This window comes from Musca autumnalis, unplaced genomic scaffold (assembly GCF_047663935.1).
Source record: "Musca autumnalis isolate F117 unplaced genomic scaffold, ASM4766393v1 scaffold_5, whole genome shotgun sequence".
NCBI classification, from domain to species: domain Eukaryota; kingdom Metazoa; phylum Arthropoda; class Insecta; order Diptera; family Muscidae; genus Musca; species Musca autumnalis.
The window spans coordinates 90,374,130-90,389,556 of record NW_027412088.1 but is presented as its reverse complement, the minus strand read 5'-3'; the positions used below and the strand labels follow the sequence as shown (position 1 = coordinate 90,389,556).

The 15,427-nt window shown below is 37.4% G+C and overlaps 1 protein-coding gene across 2 annotated transcripts; it reads left to right on the top strand.

Annotated features, from left to right (window-relative positions):
- Window positions 1–1,576: 1,576 nt before the first annotated feature.
- Window positions 1,577–15,226, top strand: LOC141405851 (ornithine decarboxylase 1-like). Of its 2 annotated transcripts, XM_073990633.1 has the most exons (8): window positions 1,577–1,928; window positions 1,997–2,246; window positions 2,330–2,453; window positions 9,052–9,225; window positions 9,290–9,535; window positions 9,903–9,974; window positions 10,039–10,234; window positions 14,738–14,805. In XM_073990633.1, exons 1-8 carry the CDS (start codon window positions 1,754–1,756, stop codon window positions 14,773–14,775), a joined length of 1,275 nt encoding a protein of 424 aa, XP_073846734.1. In that variant the 5' UTR covers window positions 1,577–1,753; the 3' UTR covers window positions 14,776–14,805. The 2 variants fall into 2 exon arrangements, with proteins under 2 accessions (XP_073846734.1, XP_073846735.1); XM_073990634.1 differs by lacking the exons at window positions 9,903–9,974; window positions 10,039–10,234 and adding an exon at window positions 14,915–15,226 and having other exon boundaries at window positions 14,788–14,853.
- Window positions 15,227–15,427: the final 201 nt, after the last annotated feature.

The window sequence follows — 15,427 nt, the reverse complement described above, 5'->3', positions numbered from 1 at the left end:
CTATTTTTATACCCCAGCATTTATGCTAACGATGGTACAAACACTTTCCTCATCGAACTAATGGTTTTAGACCCCAAGTATGTTTGGACGAAATCCACTTCAGACAGTTTGGAATTGATTTAGCCATGTCCGTCCGTCTGTATGGCTGGCTGGAGCGCACGATAACTCCCGAACGGACCAACCGATTCGAGTAAAATTTCAACTAGACTTAGATGAAGTTCCTTCGGGTACCTTCCCCACAAAATTTCGGAAATGTTCAGTTTAGGACCTCCTCTCGAAACGCTTTGATTTTTGTTCTAACAATTTGTATTCACTACCCCCCATACGACGGTACAAGTTTCATCAGAGTGGCAACAGTGGCAAAAAATGGTAAAAGTGAACTGCTCTCATATCAATTGTATGCCTTTAAAAGATGAGGACACTTAGCGTGTAAAAACTGGTAACCTCAGTCACGTAAAAGAACACGACTATAGATAAAGTACAGCTTTAAGCCTAAAGCTTGCTTTTAATTTTTACAGATTCTGGGCTTTCAGGTAAGATTTAGAGTTCGGATATATTCTAGGGTCTATAATAAAATGTTATGGCGAACATTTTTGTAGAATATTTGGATCCGAATCGAACACATTTTTAAGGGGATTTAAAACGTTTTTGGACAAAAGGGACCAAAAATACACCTTGAATGACTTGCTTCAGGGCTAAATTTTGTAACTACAAGATTCTTCGCTTTGTTGGCAGTAATATTGCCAAGACATTATGTGCCTAAAATGCAAGGATTTCAAGGAATCCTAGCTCGAATATTTCCAAAAATGTACAAATAGGGGGAAATTGCCCTACGCATTTACGGTACTTCCCAACGTAAAGTTTCAAAACGCCGTTACACGTGTCTTCTATTTTTCGGACTTTTTTCATAATCTGCCCGATTTTATCTGTAATTATTCTTTGTGTTGTACAGTGTAATTTACATAGTAATAACTGAATAACAGTGTGTAATATCAAAATGAAGATTGAGATGAAATAGACCAATTCAAAACGTGGAACATTTGTATGTTTTTTTTAGCTTCTTTGTCGACTTATAGTGGCCTTGGAATTTTGCTTAATTCAGGGACATGACCTTGTGTAGTAACGTCTACCAGAAAGTATTATATAAACTCGTTATTTATTTTTCCTGGGTATTTTGTTGTTGTACTGTGTTTTATTTATAATTTGACCCATTTAATTGCTCTGAAATATGATATTGTCTGTCTGTTCATATATGATCCGTGTGGAAACAGCTGTCAATTGTCTAATTAACAAACTATTTATTAAACAAATCTTGTCTTTTGCACAACCCCTATGGTATGGTAAATAAAACAATTAGAAATGCCATCATAACTCACTTTATAATTAAAAGCAATACTTCAAAAAAAAAATTACTAAAAAAATATGCAAATAATTTGCATATTTTTTCCAAAAGCTTCATATCTGCACATTCGCGGAACTGATATAAACGAATATGTATGTAAGTATGTGCTAATTAATAATGATTAAATGCGTCAATCTAATAGATATAAATATAGCCGATTTGATGAGTTATAGCGTCAGTTAACTTATCAAAGTTGAAATTCACGTTCTAAAGTTATTAATTTAGAATTTATCCAAAACACAGGATTTAATTGACATTAATAAAAATTTAGAAAGTGATAAAAGTGTTTGTGAGAGTTTTGAAACAATTTTACTAAATTATCCTCTTCAACATAAAAAACGTTAATTAAAAATGATAAAAGGCAATTTTGTGGAGTTCTATAAAAATAAAATCAATATTCGCAAAGTTATTGAAGAACAGAAATTACACGACACCGATGAGGCCTTATTTGTGTGTGATTTAGATGATCTTCGAAAGAAATATGACATTTGGAATCAGCTAATGCCGAGAGTAAAGCCTTATTATGGTAATAATATAAATTATAATTTAAATCCCATATTTGGATAACTAAAAAAATTTATTATCCTATTTCAGCCGTAAAATGCAATGATGATCCTGTGGTCCTCAAAACCCTAGCAGATTTGGGTGCCAATTTCGATTGTGCTTCAATGGGTGAAATAAAAATGGTTCTGGCTGAGAATGTTCAACCGGATCGCATTATATTTGCTCAACCATGCAAGCCTTTGACGCATTTGGCCTATGCCAAACAAAATGGAGTTCTAACAAGTACAGTCGATTCGGAACATGAAATTTTGAAGCTACATCGTTATTTCCCAGAATCAAAGTAGGTGTTTTTTTCACAAAAAATACATTTCATTATTCGTTTACGAAAACAATTTCTATATAAATATAAATTTCTTTATGCAGCCTGGTAATACGTATACGTTGTGATGCCACAGATGTCAAATTATCGTTTGGTGAAAAATTCGGTTGTAATGCCAAGACAGAGGCTCCGGCTCTTATGTTATTGGCCAAGGAATTGAATTTGAATGTAAGTAATAAATATGGACATTATAATTTAAAATCGTAGTTAAGTTTATATGAGCGGAACGGTATATCTTCGGTACTCTACCGTACCGTATGCTATCATAGATAACAGCACTCTAACTCCAACATCCCTGTACTATTTTTTTACATGCTCTGTCTACTCTGTAACATGTTTTCTGTCTGTCCATGTACGCGGTGCGCATTAACTAACTTTAAATGGAAGGTGCTTAAAGCAGGGAAGTTTTTGCGGATTCTGAAACAGCAATGTACATAGATAAGACAAATCAAAAAAAAAACGACAAATCGCCTAAGGGATTTTTTAAATAAATCGCGAACAAAGGTCACATTTAAGGTTTTTCTAGGTTTTCAGGATTTTACAAGGAAACCGCAAACCCTATCAAAGTTGTCCTAAAGAAAACGTTGTAGAGAATGTTCACTGCTAAATTATTTTCTTTATTCTCATTTCGACAGAACTTTCCGTTTCCTAGCAAAATCCTGAAAATCTAAAAAACCTACAAATCTGAACTGTGACCGCGATTTATTTAAAAAATCCCTCCAGCGATTCTTCCTTGTTTTTTGATTTTTCTCATATGTGAACATAGCTGTTTCAAAATCCATAAAAACTTTCCAAGTGTAAGCGGTTTTCGTTTAAAGTTAGTTAAGGCGCACCGTGCACGACATTGTTTTATAAGGAGATGATACAGTCAGTACATTGTCCCAATTTGAACTTTTATATATCAACAACTAAAAAAGTATCAGTCGGCTTTGCCCTCCTACCCTCAGCCTATGTGAATTGAAAGTTTCATCGAATGTATTTAGGGTCTTTTCGGAATTTTTGGCCCTTTTTGGACATTTGAACTTGCCGACAAAAATGTGGATTAGGATTAAAGTTCAAAAAGATTGCGGAGGAGCTACTTAAAGGAATGGATCGACTTAGTCCATTATGGAAGTCGATCTTTTTTTGGAAGTCATATCTTTTTGATAGATATCGCGCCCACTAGTCATTTCAGGCGGTCATCGTGGATGGACTTGTCCACTAAAAACATATATCGCTGTAAACAGGACCACAACGAATAGCATCGGTATACATTTCCAAAGGATCTACGAACAGACCCTAAACTTCACTACGACACAAACGTTGAACTTTTGTGGAGGAAGTACCCTAAAGAAAGTGCCATTGTGGGCCATTTTAGAAGTTAAATTGAACAAAATATTAGGAGATTCAAAGTTTGGACCAAGTTGGTTGCGCCGTTAAAGAGATATCGTGCATACCATTTTAGTGAAATTTTTTTTTTTTTAAATTGGGGGCAAGTACCGGAAGTTGTGGACCGGTATTGTCCATCTTCAAACTGAACCTAAGTTTGGACAAAATATGACGTGGGCCAAATTTTGAACCAAATCGGTTGATCAGTTCGAGAGATCGTGCTCTCCAGCCACTACATATAGTGCCACAGGGTTTTTTTACACCTTTCGGGCTGTTTTCTCTGGAAGTATGGACTTGCTCCTGAAAAAACTTTTGCCGTCGTAATTGAGGCAGCGAATGCAAGTTGCTTCAACAAAAATCAAAGTGATTCGAGAGCAGGTCCTAAAGTGAACATATTTTTTTTGTTGTGTGGGAGGTTCCCTAAGAAGTGAACAAATATAGTCCATATTCGAACCTGATCTATATCTGGTAGATATATGATGATGTGTAAAGTATGTACCAACATCGGTCACTTCCATCAAGAGTTATCGTGCGCACAATTTTTCCGAAAGTTTTTGAACTTTTATGGGGGAGGTACCTGAAGGCGTGAACCGATATGGCTTATCTTCGAACTGAAACAAAATTTTAAACAAAATATTACGAAGGCCAAATTGTTGACCGAATCGGCAGATCCGTTCGAGAGTTATCTTACGCTCCAACCACTACACGCGGTGTCATAGGGGTTTTTTGCACATGTCAGGCTATTTTCTCAGGAAGTATGGACTTGCCCCTAATGAAACTTGTAACGTCGTATGGAAGGCAGTAAATACAAGTTGTTACAACAAAAATCAAAGCGATTCGGGAGCAGATCCTAAACTGAACTTTTCTGAAATTTTGTGTGGGAGGTACCCGAAGGAGTAGACCGATTGAGTCCATATTGGAGCCTCATCTAAGTCCGGTAGAAATATTACGACGTGCAAAGTATGGGCCAAATCTGTTACTCCCTTCAAGAGTTATCGTGCGCACAAATTTTTAGAACATTTTCGAACTTTTGTGGGGGAGGTACCGGAAGCAGTGTACCGATATAACACATCTTCGAACTTAAACTAAGTTTGGACAAAATATTACAAAAGCCAAATTTTGGACGGGATCAGTTGATCCATTCGAGAGTTATCCAGCCAGACAGACAGACGGTCGGACATGGCTAAATCAACTCCAAATTTTCTGAAACGGATTTCGTCCAAACATACTTGGGGTCTAAAACCATTATCTCGATGAGGCACCTTCTGCCCGTATATAAGTGTACATACCCTCGTTAGCATGAATGCTGAGGATATAAAAACATGTGTAAGACAAAAATATTTTAACTAGACGGGTTTTCCCTGTTCAATGGCAAAATACTTACATATATCCGGCAATAGCTTGTAAGGCAAGGTGGATGTCGTAGGTGTAGCCCGTTTATGTGTTTGGATTATAGAACTATCGCTTGTCCAATATTGATTAGTGATATGTTATCATAGATGTCATCCGGAAGATTCTCTTGCCTGTTACCTGGGGAGACACTCTCTTTGATAATGTGAAAGGAGGTCGGCGATGTACTTTTAGCGATGAAGCCTGGGGGGTTACACACAACATCAGGTTATGGGTTTTTTTCACTCATGGCATCCATACCACCATATGGACTTTATTACTCTCCCTTTCAACTTGTTGAGGTGTACATGTCAACTAAAAGCTACCGCAAATTCACAGATTCCTTGTTAGAACTTTTAAACCAAACTATTGAAAATATCGAATGTAGCAAATATAGAAATTTTCCTGTGTTTTCCCCGCTTCACTTTACCTAGAAAACGAAAAAGTTCATTCGAAATAGCCCAACATTGAGGACTGACATTATTGAACAAAATTGCTCTGTTCTAGAACCTGTAAGAATCTACTATTTTTGATTTAAGACGAGTAAAAAGCGTTAATTTCGGCCGGGCCCAACATTTTGTACCCTCGACCATAAAATCCTGAAATAATCTTTATAACTACAAATCAAATGTCGTTCGTTGGTAATTGCATCAGTTAAGAACGGCAAGACCGATTTGGATAATTCTTTTTTTTGAAATATTGGTCTTAACCCAATTTAGGTTTTTATACAAAGAAAATTTGAACACGCCCACTTTTTTAGCCAAATTTTCCAATTTTCAATTTTAATCATTTCTACAAAAACTACTGAAACGATTTTCCTGAAATTGTCATGGAACGTACAGTGTTGGCCCTTGTTGAAAATAGGCTACAAATTTAGTTAAATTACGGAGGGGGCGGTTAACTTCCCCTATACCCTATTTTTAAAAACGCTATTTTTACAACAACTACGAATGTATCGATTTGGAAATTAATTTGCGAAACAATTGTAGTTGTATCTCCGACCTTACCTAATTCCTAAAAACTATAGACCAATCAGCCTATTTTCCTCTCTATTGAAAACCTTAGAAAGATTTCTTGATCTAGGAATAAGGTCCAAGCTTGAAAACAGTGTTATAAGTCCTGCACAACATGCCTACTCCAAAGGCAGATCGGTGGAGACTGCACTAAATGAAGTCGTTGGTTCAATCGAGAGGATTATGATGGGCTCAAATTATACGTTAGCAGCGTTTCTTGACATAGAAAGCGCCTTTAATAACGTCAAACTCGAATCCATCCACAATTCACTCTTGAACTTAGGTGTTTCCACCACACTGATCAATTGGAGTCTGTCACCAGGGCACCAGGGGCACACCGTAAGGTGGCGTACTATCTCCACTGCTGTGGCTCCTGGTGACTAACGAAATACTTAAGGAATTTGACCAACTACGTATAAAAACAATAGCTTATGCTGATGACGTGGCCATAATGATCAGCGGGAAGTTCCCACAAACGCTATCGGAACTCATGCAAGGAGCTCTAGTCAATTTACCAAGATGGGCACACAACAATGGACTTGGGTTGAACCCATCTAAGACAGAGCTGGTTCTATTTACGAACAAGAGAAAAGTCAAACCATTCACCCTACCAACGCTGGATGGAGTGGCCCTAAAGCGCTCTCTAGAGACCTTGGCATTATCCTGGACCATCAACTACCGTGGAAAAGGAATGTCGAAGAACGTGCCAAGAGAGGCCTTATAGCCCTTTATTCATGCAAGAACTCTAATGGTAAGCGTTGGGGATTTAAACCACAGGTTAACCACTGGATTTTTACGACCATAGGTCGCCCTATTCTAACTTATGGCTCATTGGTATGGTGGAATGCATTAAGACATCCCTTCTCCACAAGATTAATACACTTCAAAGAGCGACATCTCTCTTATTTACCTGTGCCATGAAAAACACTTCACAAGCTGCCCTCAGTGTATTACTGGATCTTCATCCGATGAATCTCGTGGTGCAAGAGTTGGCAGCAAAGCTGATGAACTGGCGCGTCGCGGATCTGAGTCAAACCACATCGAAATCGATAACTCAATCAAGCCACCCTTGTGTCACTTCATGCGGCTCCTAGAACAAGTATACAGGGAGAAGGCTGGTCAGATTTGGAACAACGAACCTGGTTGTAAGGTATCAAAGGCAATCTGGCCCAACCTCTCCAAACGGAAACTAATGGTTGGAGTAATCACGGGACACTGCAGAATAAGATCAATGACCTGAAAATGGCATAGAGATGACTCCACGGACTACTGCAGATTATGCGAAGATGAAGAAGAAACAGAGACGATTGAGCACTTATTATGCCGTTGTCCAATGCTCATGACCAGGAGAATTAAAACAATGGGTGAACATACAATATCATCTCTGACAACATTCTGCCAAGCAGAGCCGACAACACTGCTTCTTCTCGCCAAGGGTCTGAAGTGGCTTCACATGAACGAATTACAGCACCTTAATATGGCAAAACCTCCTCACTCGTTCTCCTATCTAAAATAATTTCTCAATTGTCTTTCAATCCATAGCACTTACTTAATTATTCTTACTTCTAACTTCTTTCCTCGATACCTTCTATGCAATTTATTTCTTTTCTTTTCTCCAACCCACACTATAGGATGAACACAATGGACCATGAGGTCTCCGAGTGGAGTGGCTGTCCAACACGACAGCTGCGCGTCCTTTAACCTAACTTAACCTAATTATTTGGAACCCAAAGACTTGACCACGGCCAATCTTTAAAATATGTTACATCTACAAAACTACTGAACCGATTTTTCTGAAATTGTCAGAGAATACACAGGTGTGGCTCCCGAAAACAAGCTAAATATGTTAGGGGTACCTCCCCTATGCGATATTTAAAAAAAACGATACATTTGCAAAAATTACGAATGTATCGGTTTAAAAATTTACGAATTAATCTACAAACTAGGTACTTCTTTGGGGCCTAACGACCCCACCACGCCTGTTTTTTTTTTTAAATATGTTATATCTCCAATACTACTGAACCGATTTCCATGAAATTTGCAGCAAAAGCTGAAGGTTTGCCGTTGTTATGTATATTTTATGAATTTGCAGCAGGTGGGTTACATACCCCACGCTTTTCTTTAAAAACGCTATATGTATAAGCCAAACTTATGGTTTCAGCATACATTTTGGGTGACAATGGGGTTGTGTGTACCCTAGGTACATATTTGGAGCCAAAATACCGGACCACGCCCACTTTTTTAAATATGTTATATATTGAACACTGATAACCACGCCCACTCTTTTCAGTACATTATTTTTATTTTACCTTTTTTACCTAATTTCATGTTCAGGAGTGTCCTGTGGTCAAAAATGCTATATATTTGTAGACGAATTTCGGCGGCCTATTGTCTTATAATCGCTTTATTTGCTAAACTTTTGAGTGCAACGACTTGCAAATTAATTGCCGAAGCAACGGAGGTTGCGCCCCTGATCAAGAAAAACGATATATGCATTTCCAAATTTCCTTAAATGGTGGGGTTCAACGGCCCATCAGCCATGAAAAACTAAAACATATAAGTCTCAATACGCGGGGGATTCCGACTTAACCATTTTTAAAAACTTTTATAATTAAATCGCTTTAGGATAAAGACCATGTCCCCTGGACGATAATAAATCCTATACACCATCAATAGGCGAAAAAATCCGACAAAGTCCGAAAGAGAAAAGAAAGGTTACAGCAAAATCTGTTGATAAATTTAATATCCTCCTCGGTTTGACAATGGACCGAAGAACTGAAGTAGAAAATACCTATTTTTGTCAAGCTTAAAGTCCATTAAAAGTTGTCAATAAAACTCATTACGACGGGCCAGCAACGTGGACCGGGTCTGTTAGCCTTATATAATTTGTATAATTTTGTGACTATACACAATCTATTGCCAGGATTCCCATTGCCCAAACCTAAATCGTTCGATATTGCGAAACAGCTTCCAAATAATTTGTTTTCTTTTTCAAGGTAATTGGTATTAGTTTCCATGTGGGTACGGGATGCAATGAACTCCCAGCCTATGATCGAGCCATAACTGAATCGAAAATACTTTTTGATTTTGGTACAAAGCTTGGATTTCAAATGACGCTTTTAGATATTGGTGGTGGCTTTCCAGGCAGCGATCATGTCACTTTCAAAAAGGTTTGTATAAAAATTATGAATATTCACGTAGATAAAAATATACATATTTAATTGTCGCTCCTAGATCTGTGATATTGTTGGCCGTTCATTGGAGCGTAATTTTCCAGAGGATAATGTTAACATCATTGCTGAACCGGGAAGATATTTTGTGGAGTCCGCTTACACTTTGATATGCAAGATACACTCTAAGCGTGTGGCGAAGTCAAGTGACGGTAGTCCAGTAAAACATTATTATTTGAATGATGGAGTCTATGTGTCATTTAATAATGTTGTCACCGAAAATTACAAGGTTGTCGTGGAACATTTATTGGTAAGTAAAGTTGGGATTTATGAAATCCATATGTTCTTTAAAAACCTTTCCTTTGAAAATCCTCAAATAGATACACTCCAATTGAAAAAATTATGCAAAATTGGAAAAAAAAAAACTGATTCATTGGCTTTTTCAAAAATGTGTTATATTGGAGGAAAAAATTCCAAATTACAAATTCTATCAAAATTAATTTTGGGATAATGTTACCTCGACTTGGCTAGAAAAAAAGGGTGAACTCCTTTCCTACGTTCCTTATTGGCGTGATCCAAATTCCAAATTCATCATCCCCATAATAACTCCTATCTCCACTATAGCTAAAATTTGAAAAAAAGCTAAAAGCTTGAAATTCTCCATAAATTTCTTTCAGGATAATGATAAAACTGTACCGCCTACTTTTAATTCAATTTTATGGGGTCCAACTGGAGACTCTTTGGATAAAGTAAGACAGCAATCTACATAATCTACAATCTTTGAAAACATTTCAAAAAAAAATATGTTTGCAGGTTGGTGAAAATCTACAACTGCCCGATTTTAAATGTGGAGATTTCTTGATTTTTCCCAATATGGGAGCCTATAGCTTACCACTGTCGACACGTTTTAATGGTTTTGGATCACCCAATATTGCATATTTTGACAAAGCCATAACTGAAGATAATGTTGAGCAGAAATTTAGACGCATGCGCATTAACTCATATGCAGGTCATTAATAATTTTTAAATTTCAATATTAATAATAAAGTATATGCAAACTAAAGAAGCTTTTATAAGTAAGGAAGGGATAGGGTTAGAGGATAGCAGTCGAAAAAAAACATTTTTCTGAGAATCAGCAAAAAAATCCTTACTAAATAATGGGTTTTTATAGTACTCTTTGGTAGTCGTAACTTCCAACCAAACTAATCGTACCGACATTGTAATGAAATCGGAACAAAATTCGGACGCTACGTCCGATGTCGGATCCGAAATCGTAACGATATCATAACGAAAGTCGTATGAAGTGGTTGACATAGTTTCGGAATGAAATGTCGGAGCGAAATCGGATAGATTTCAATAAGAATTCGGGACAAAATCGGAAGAAAATCCTTGGGAAATTCGGATGGCAAATTTTTTTCGACGATTTCGGAACAATATCGTTTGAATATCGAAGGAAAACATTTTTCTCTGACGCTTTTTTATACTTACTTACTTAGCTGGTCCATTACAGAACATTTGTTTCATAGGCCGAACTAAGAAAAGATCTCCATTTCCCTCTGTTTATTGCTTCGCTTTCTGGAATACCGCGCCTTTTCATCTCTTCATCCTTGGCCTGCCAATTCTTCTTGCACCGCCACGCGGCCCGTATTTATACGCCTTTTTAGCGGGTTCATCATCGCTCGTCGGTCGTTATGATATGACCTAGCCAACGCAATCGTTGCATCACGATACGTTTAACTATATTGATGTCGTTGTATAGCAGATACAGCTTGTGGTTCATGCGACGTCGATATTCACCGTCAACGCAGATTGGTCCGTAGATCTTTCGAAGAATTTTTCTCTCAAACATACATGCAGAGGTATCCTAAGTCTTTTACTACCTCAAAATTATAGGAACCAACATCAACAGTTGGTCCGAGCTCAATGGACGCATGGCGCGTCGACACCGCCAGACCCACCCTAGCAGATTCTCCTTCGACCATCGTAAAGGTATCAGTTACTGCTTTTAATGATCGTACCATGATGTCTATATCATCAGCATAAACAGGTAACATGTCGTCGGTGTCATGCTTAAGTGTTCCATACGCCATTTTTGACTTTTTGAGATACAGGTGGTTTCTAGGGTTTTCCGGTATGCTCTTTCTGAATTTCTAGTCGGCTTTCTCCTATCTGCTCTAGTTTCCGAGATATCACCGCCTCGACGGGAAAGCCTCAACTTTTTTCAGTTATGAAATTAATATTTTAAAAACTTACAAGTTTAAAAACATATTTCAAAAATCAGAATATTAATTTTCAATTTAGAAGTATTTGCTTTATTGAGGCAAAGACGGAAAATTTTTTTGTCACTTTGTTCCATGTGATTTACAACATTTCACATTTGTGTCATAAGTGCGGATATGGAACAAATTGACAAAAATTCTTTTTTTTTTAAATCTCTATAACTTTTATATTCCAATACATATACCTCTAAATTTTTACAAATATGTTCTATATACTATTATTAATATTTCAAGTCAAAAATATAAATATTTGCTTTAGCCAGCTCCACACAGTTGTGACGCAAAACATTAAAATGCGATTATCTCAAAACAGGCAAATGGCGTATGGAACACTTAAGCACGACACCGACGATGTGTCTATTGGTGTAGATTGTGTCACTTCTTTTTGATGTTTGCCTCTCGTATAACCTTTTCCAGCAGGCTGTTGAAGAGATCACACGAAAGGCTGTCTCCTTGCCTGAAACTCTTCGGAGAGGTTCTTTTCTAATTTAACTGAAGATCTCGTGTCAGTTAAAGTCATTTTACAAAGCCGGATGAGCTTTGCCGGGATACCAAATTCAGACATGGCTTGGAATACCTTTGAACGCGGCGGGCTGTCGAAGGCTGCTTTATAATCGACAAAAAGGTGGTAGGTGTCGATCTGCATCTCTTGGGTCTTCTCCAGGATTTGCGCAGTGTAAATATCTGGTCAATGGTGGACTTGCCAGGTCTAAAGCCGCATTAATATGGTCCAATTGTCTCGTTGGCCATAGGCTTTAGTCGTTCGCACAATATCCTGACACGATCTTGTAGGCAATAGGGAGTAGAATTATGCCCCTATAGTTAGAGCATACAGTCTTATCTCCTTTCTTATGGACGGGGCACAGGATACTCAGGTTCCAATCGTCGGGAACTCGTTCTTCCTGCCAGATTGTGCTAACTAGCTGATGAATACACATTATCTGCGTGTCGCCTCCGGTATTGAACAGCTCGGCTGGTAAGCCATCGGCCCCTGCTGCCTTATTATTCTTCAGCCGGTTTATTGCTGTCTTTACCTCATCTTGGCTGGGCGGTATACTTTCAATACCATCTTTTGGGATTGGATCTGTGGTATCTTCGTCGTCTTCGCTGCTATTGCGTTAGAAAAATATTGTTTCCATATTCTGAGCACACAAGCTGTATCAGTTCCCAAATTATCTTGCTGGTCTCTACAGGAGGAAGTGCCTGTACCAAAGTCATCAATTTGATGCTTCAATCTTTGGTAGAATTTTCGCACTTCATTCTGGCTCCTGTACATCTCGATTCTTTCACACTGCCGCTTTTCCATCTCTCTCTTTTTCCTGCGGAAAAGACGTCTCTCCTTTCTCCTTTTCTTCCGATACCTCTCTCGTGCACTACGCGTTGCTACGGATTGTAAAGTAGCCCTATATGCCACATTTTTTCTCATCGGCAGCAGCACGACACTCCTGATCATACCATGGAGTATGGATTTTGCGGCTGTTTGCATGGAGTGGGCAATGCTTAGCCATTGCGCTGATATGTTATCGGGATGAGGAGTGCTTTGGTTAAGCAATTGGTCTAATTGAGTGGAATATACTGTGGCTACCTATTGTGATTGCAGCTTACCGATGTCTAACTTTCGTGTTGTGTCTGTTCGTACTTTGTTTGCTACGTTTAACCGGGTACGTACCTTTGGAGACAGCCAGGTGCCCTTATGGATGTCGAGATGTTTAAATCTGGTGCTGCTGCGAAGTCTATCAGCCTCATACCATTGTCAGATGTTTCATAGTGGAGACTGCATTTTCCGACTGCTGGGCCAAAGATATTGTCCTTTCCAATTTTGGCATTAAAATCGCCTAGAATAATTTTAATGTCATGGGCAGGACAACCGTTATATGTTTCTTCTAAGCGCTCGTAAAATATATCTTTGGTCTGTTAGTCCTTGTCTTCAGTGGGAGCATGAGCGCAAATAGAGCTGATGTTGAAGAATTTTGCTTTTAATCGAATTGCAGCGAGTCTTTCATTTACTGGGGTGAAGCTGGAGACCAGTTGTTTTAACCTCCGACCAACTACAAATCCGCAACCAAACTCATGCTTTATGTCATGGCAGCTATAATACAGTGCGTCACCTTTATGTGTTGTTGTGATGGCTTGCCCATTCCATCGTATTTCCATCACACAATATTTCGGACTAGTTCAGTTTAGGAGCTGCTCTCGAATCGCTTTGATTTTTGTTGTAAGAACTTGTATTCACTGCCCCGCTTACGATGCGTCTTTTTTACTTGTTTATTGATCATTTTTTCTTTGTTATGTTTTTATTGGAAGATTGTAATTTCAAAAGTTTCTAATTATTTTATATAATTATTTTCATTTTGTAGTTATAGTAGAACAGTGTAAACTTTGTGTACGAATATGTTGAGTTTATCAGCACTAGCTTGAATTATTATATGTTGCATTTATATTTAAAATGTTTTAAAATGGTTTATGCGAATTTTATAACCAACCACTTTGTTTTACGACAACAAACTAAAATGAAACCAACCCCTTGCTGTTTGTTTCCGACGTTTCGTTCCGAATTCGGAAGTAAAACATTGGTATATTCGAAGTGAAATTTACATCATTTACACTAGAAGTTGAAAGATAAGCTATACAATTTCTATTTTTAGAATATTTCATGTGGAATTTGTTTTCAATTCCAACACACTTCATATTTTAATTTTATTTCGTTCTCCGCTGGATTTGATCATGCGAACTTCTAATTTGTAGCCGAAAACACTACACACTGGGCCACGCGTACGAACATTAAACGCTCACATGTACACCACCTTATGTTCTTTATTTTTGTTATCAAAAAAACTCACGTGCCGACGGTGAGCGTTGAACACACAACGCTCGTATTAGTAGTCGGACGCACACACTCTCTGTGCCACTATACTCATAACTTAGTAAAGAGTTATATAAGTAGTTAGTTTTGTTTACATTACTTTGTAATGGGTTACATTATGACTTACGGATCCGAATTTTTGCTGGGTCTGATTTTAGCTACTGTTGTAATATCCCCGAAGTGTTTCGAACTGGTTTAACAGTAGTTAACGTTCAAACATTATTGAATATTCTGCAAATGCATTGAATTCGATGATATTGAATATTTTCCAACATTAAGGTAAATTCAACAAATAAAATGTACTCATTTATTATTTTTGTTATATTTAGTATTCCAATTATATTCGACCACGGCTAATATACTATTATAGTTCTCTTTAATATCCTCAAGACAAGTATAATTCTGTAACAAATATTACAGGATGATATTCCATATCCAACATTCAAAACAACATTATGGGGACCAACCTGTGATTCCTATGATAAGGTATGGATCCATTGTTACAACATTATGACATTATTTTTATTATTTCTTTCATATTTTTTAGGTCGGGGAAAATCTATATTTGCCAGAATTGATGTGTGGAGATTTCTTGATTTTTCCAAATATGGGTGCCTATAGTTTACCGCTAGCGACACGATTTAATGGTTCAAAACCAGCGAATATTGTGTACTACGATAAAGCTCCAACAGCAGAAGATTAGCAAACAATCTTTTATGCCTGATATTTGCTGTTAAGTAAAAAGTGTCATTTCAAAATCTTACAAAAGTACAGGAATAGAATTTACATACACTGTTAAAAGAAACGAAATCAAAGAATATATACCAAAGACCTAAAATAGTAAAGGTTGAACATAATACATATTCAGCTTTATTTTACAAACAAAACTAAAAAGAAATAACTAGATGTCAAAATATGAGATGGAACTTTGCAAAAGTGCATTTGTTTTGGTTTCACTCCGTCGGTACATCTTGAGAATAAGCCAGAACATTTGACCTTTTATTTTTTGACAGTAAGTACAACTTTTAATTTAAGTGCAAATAAAATTTGTCAGAATGTT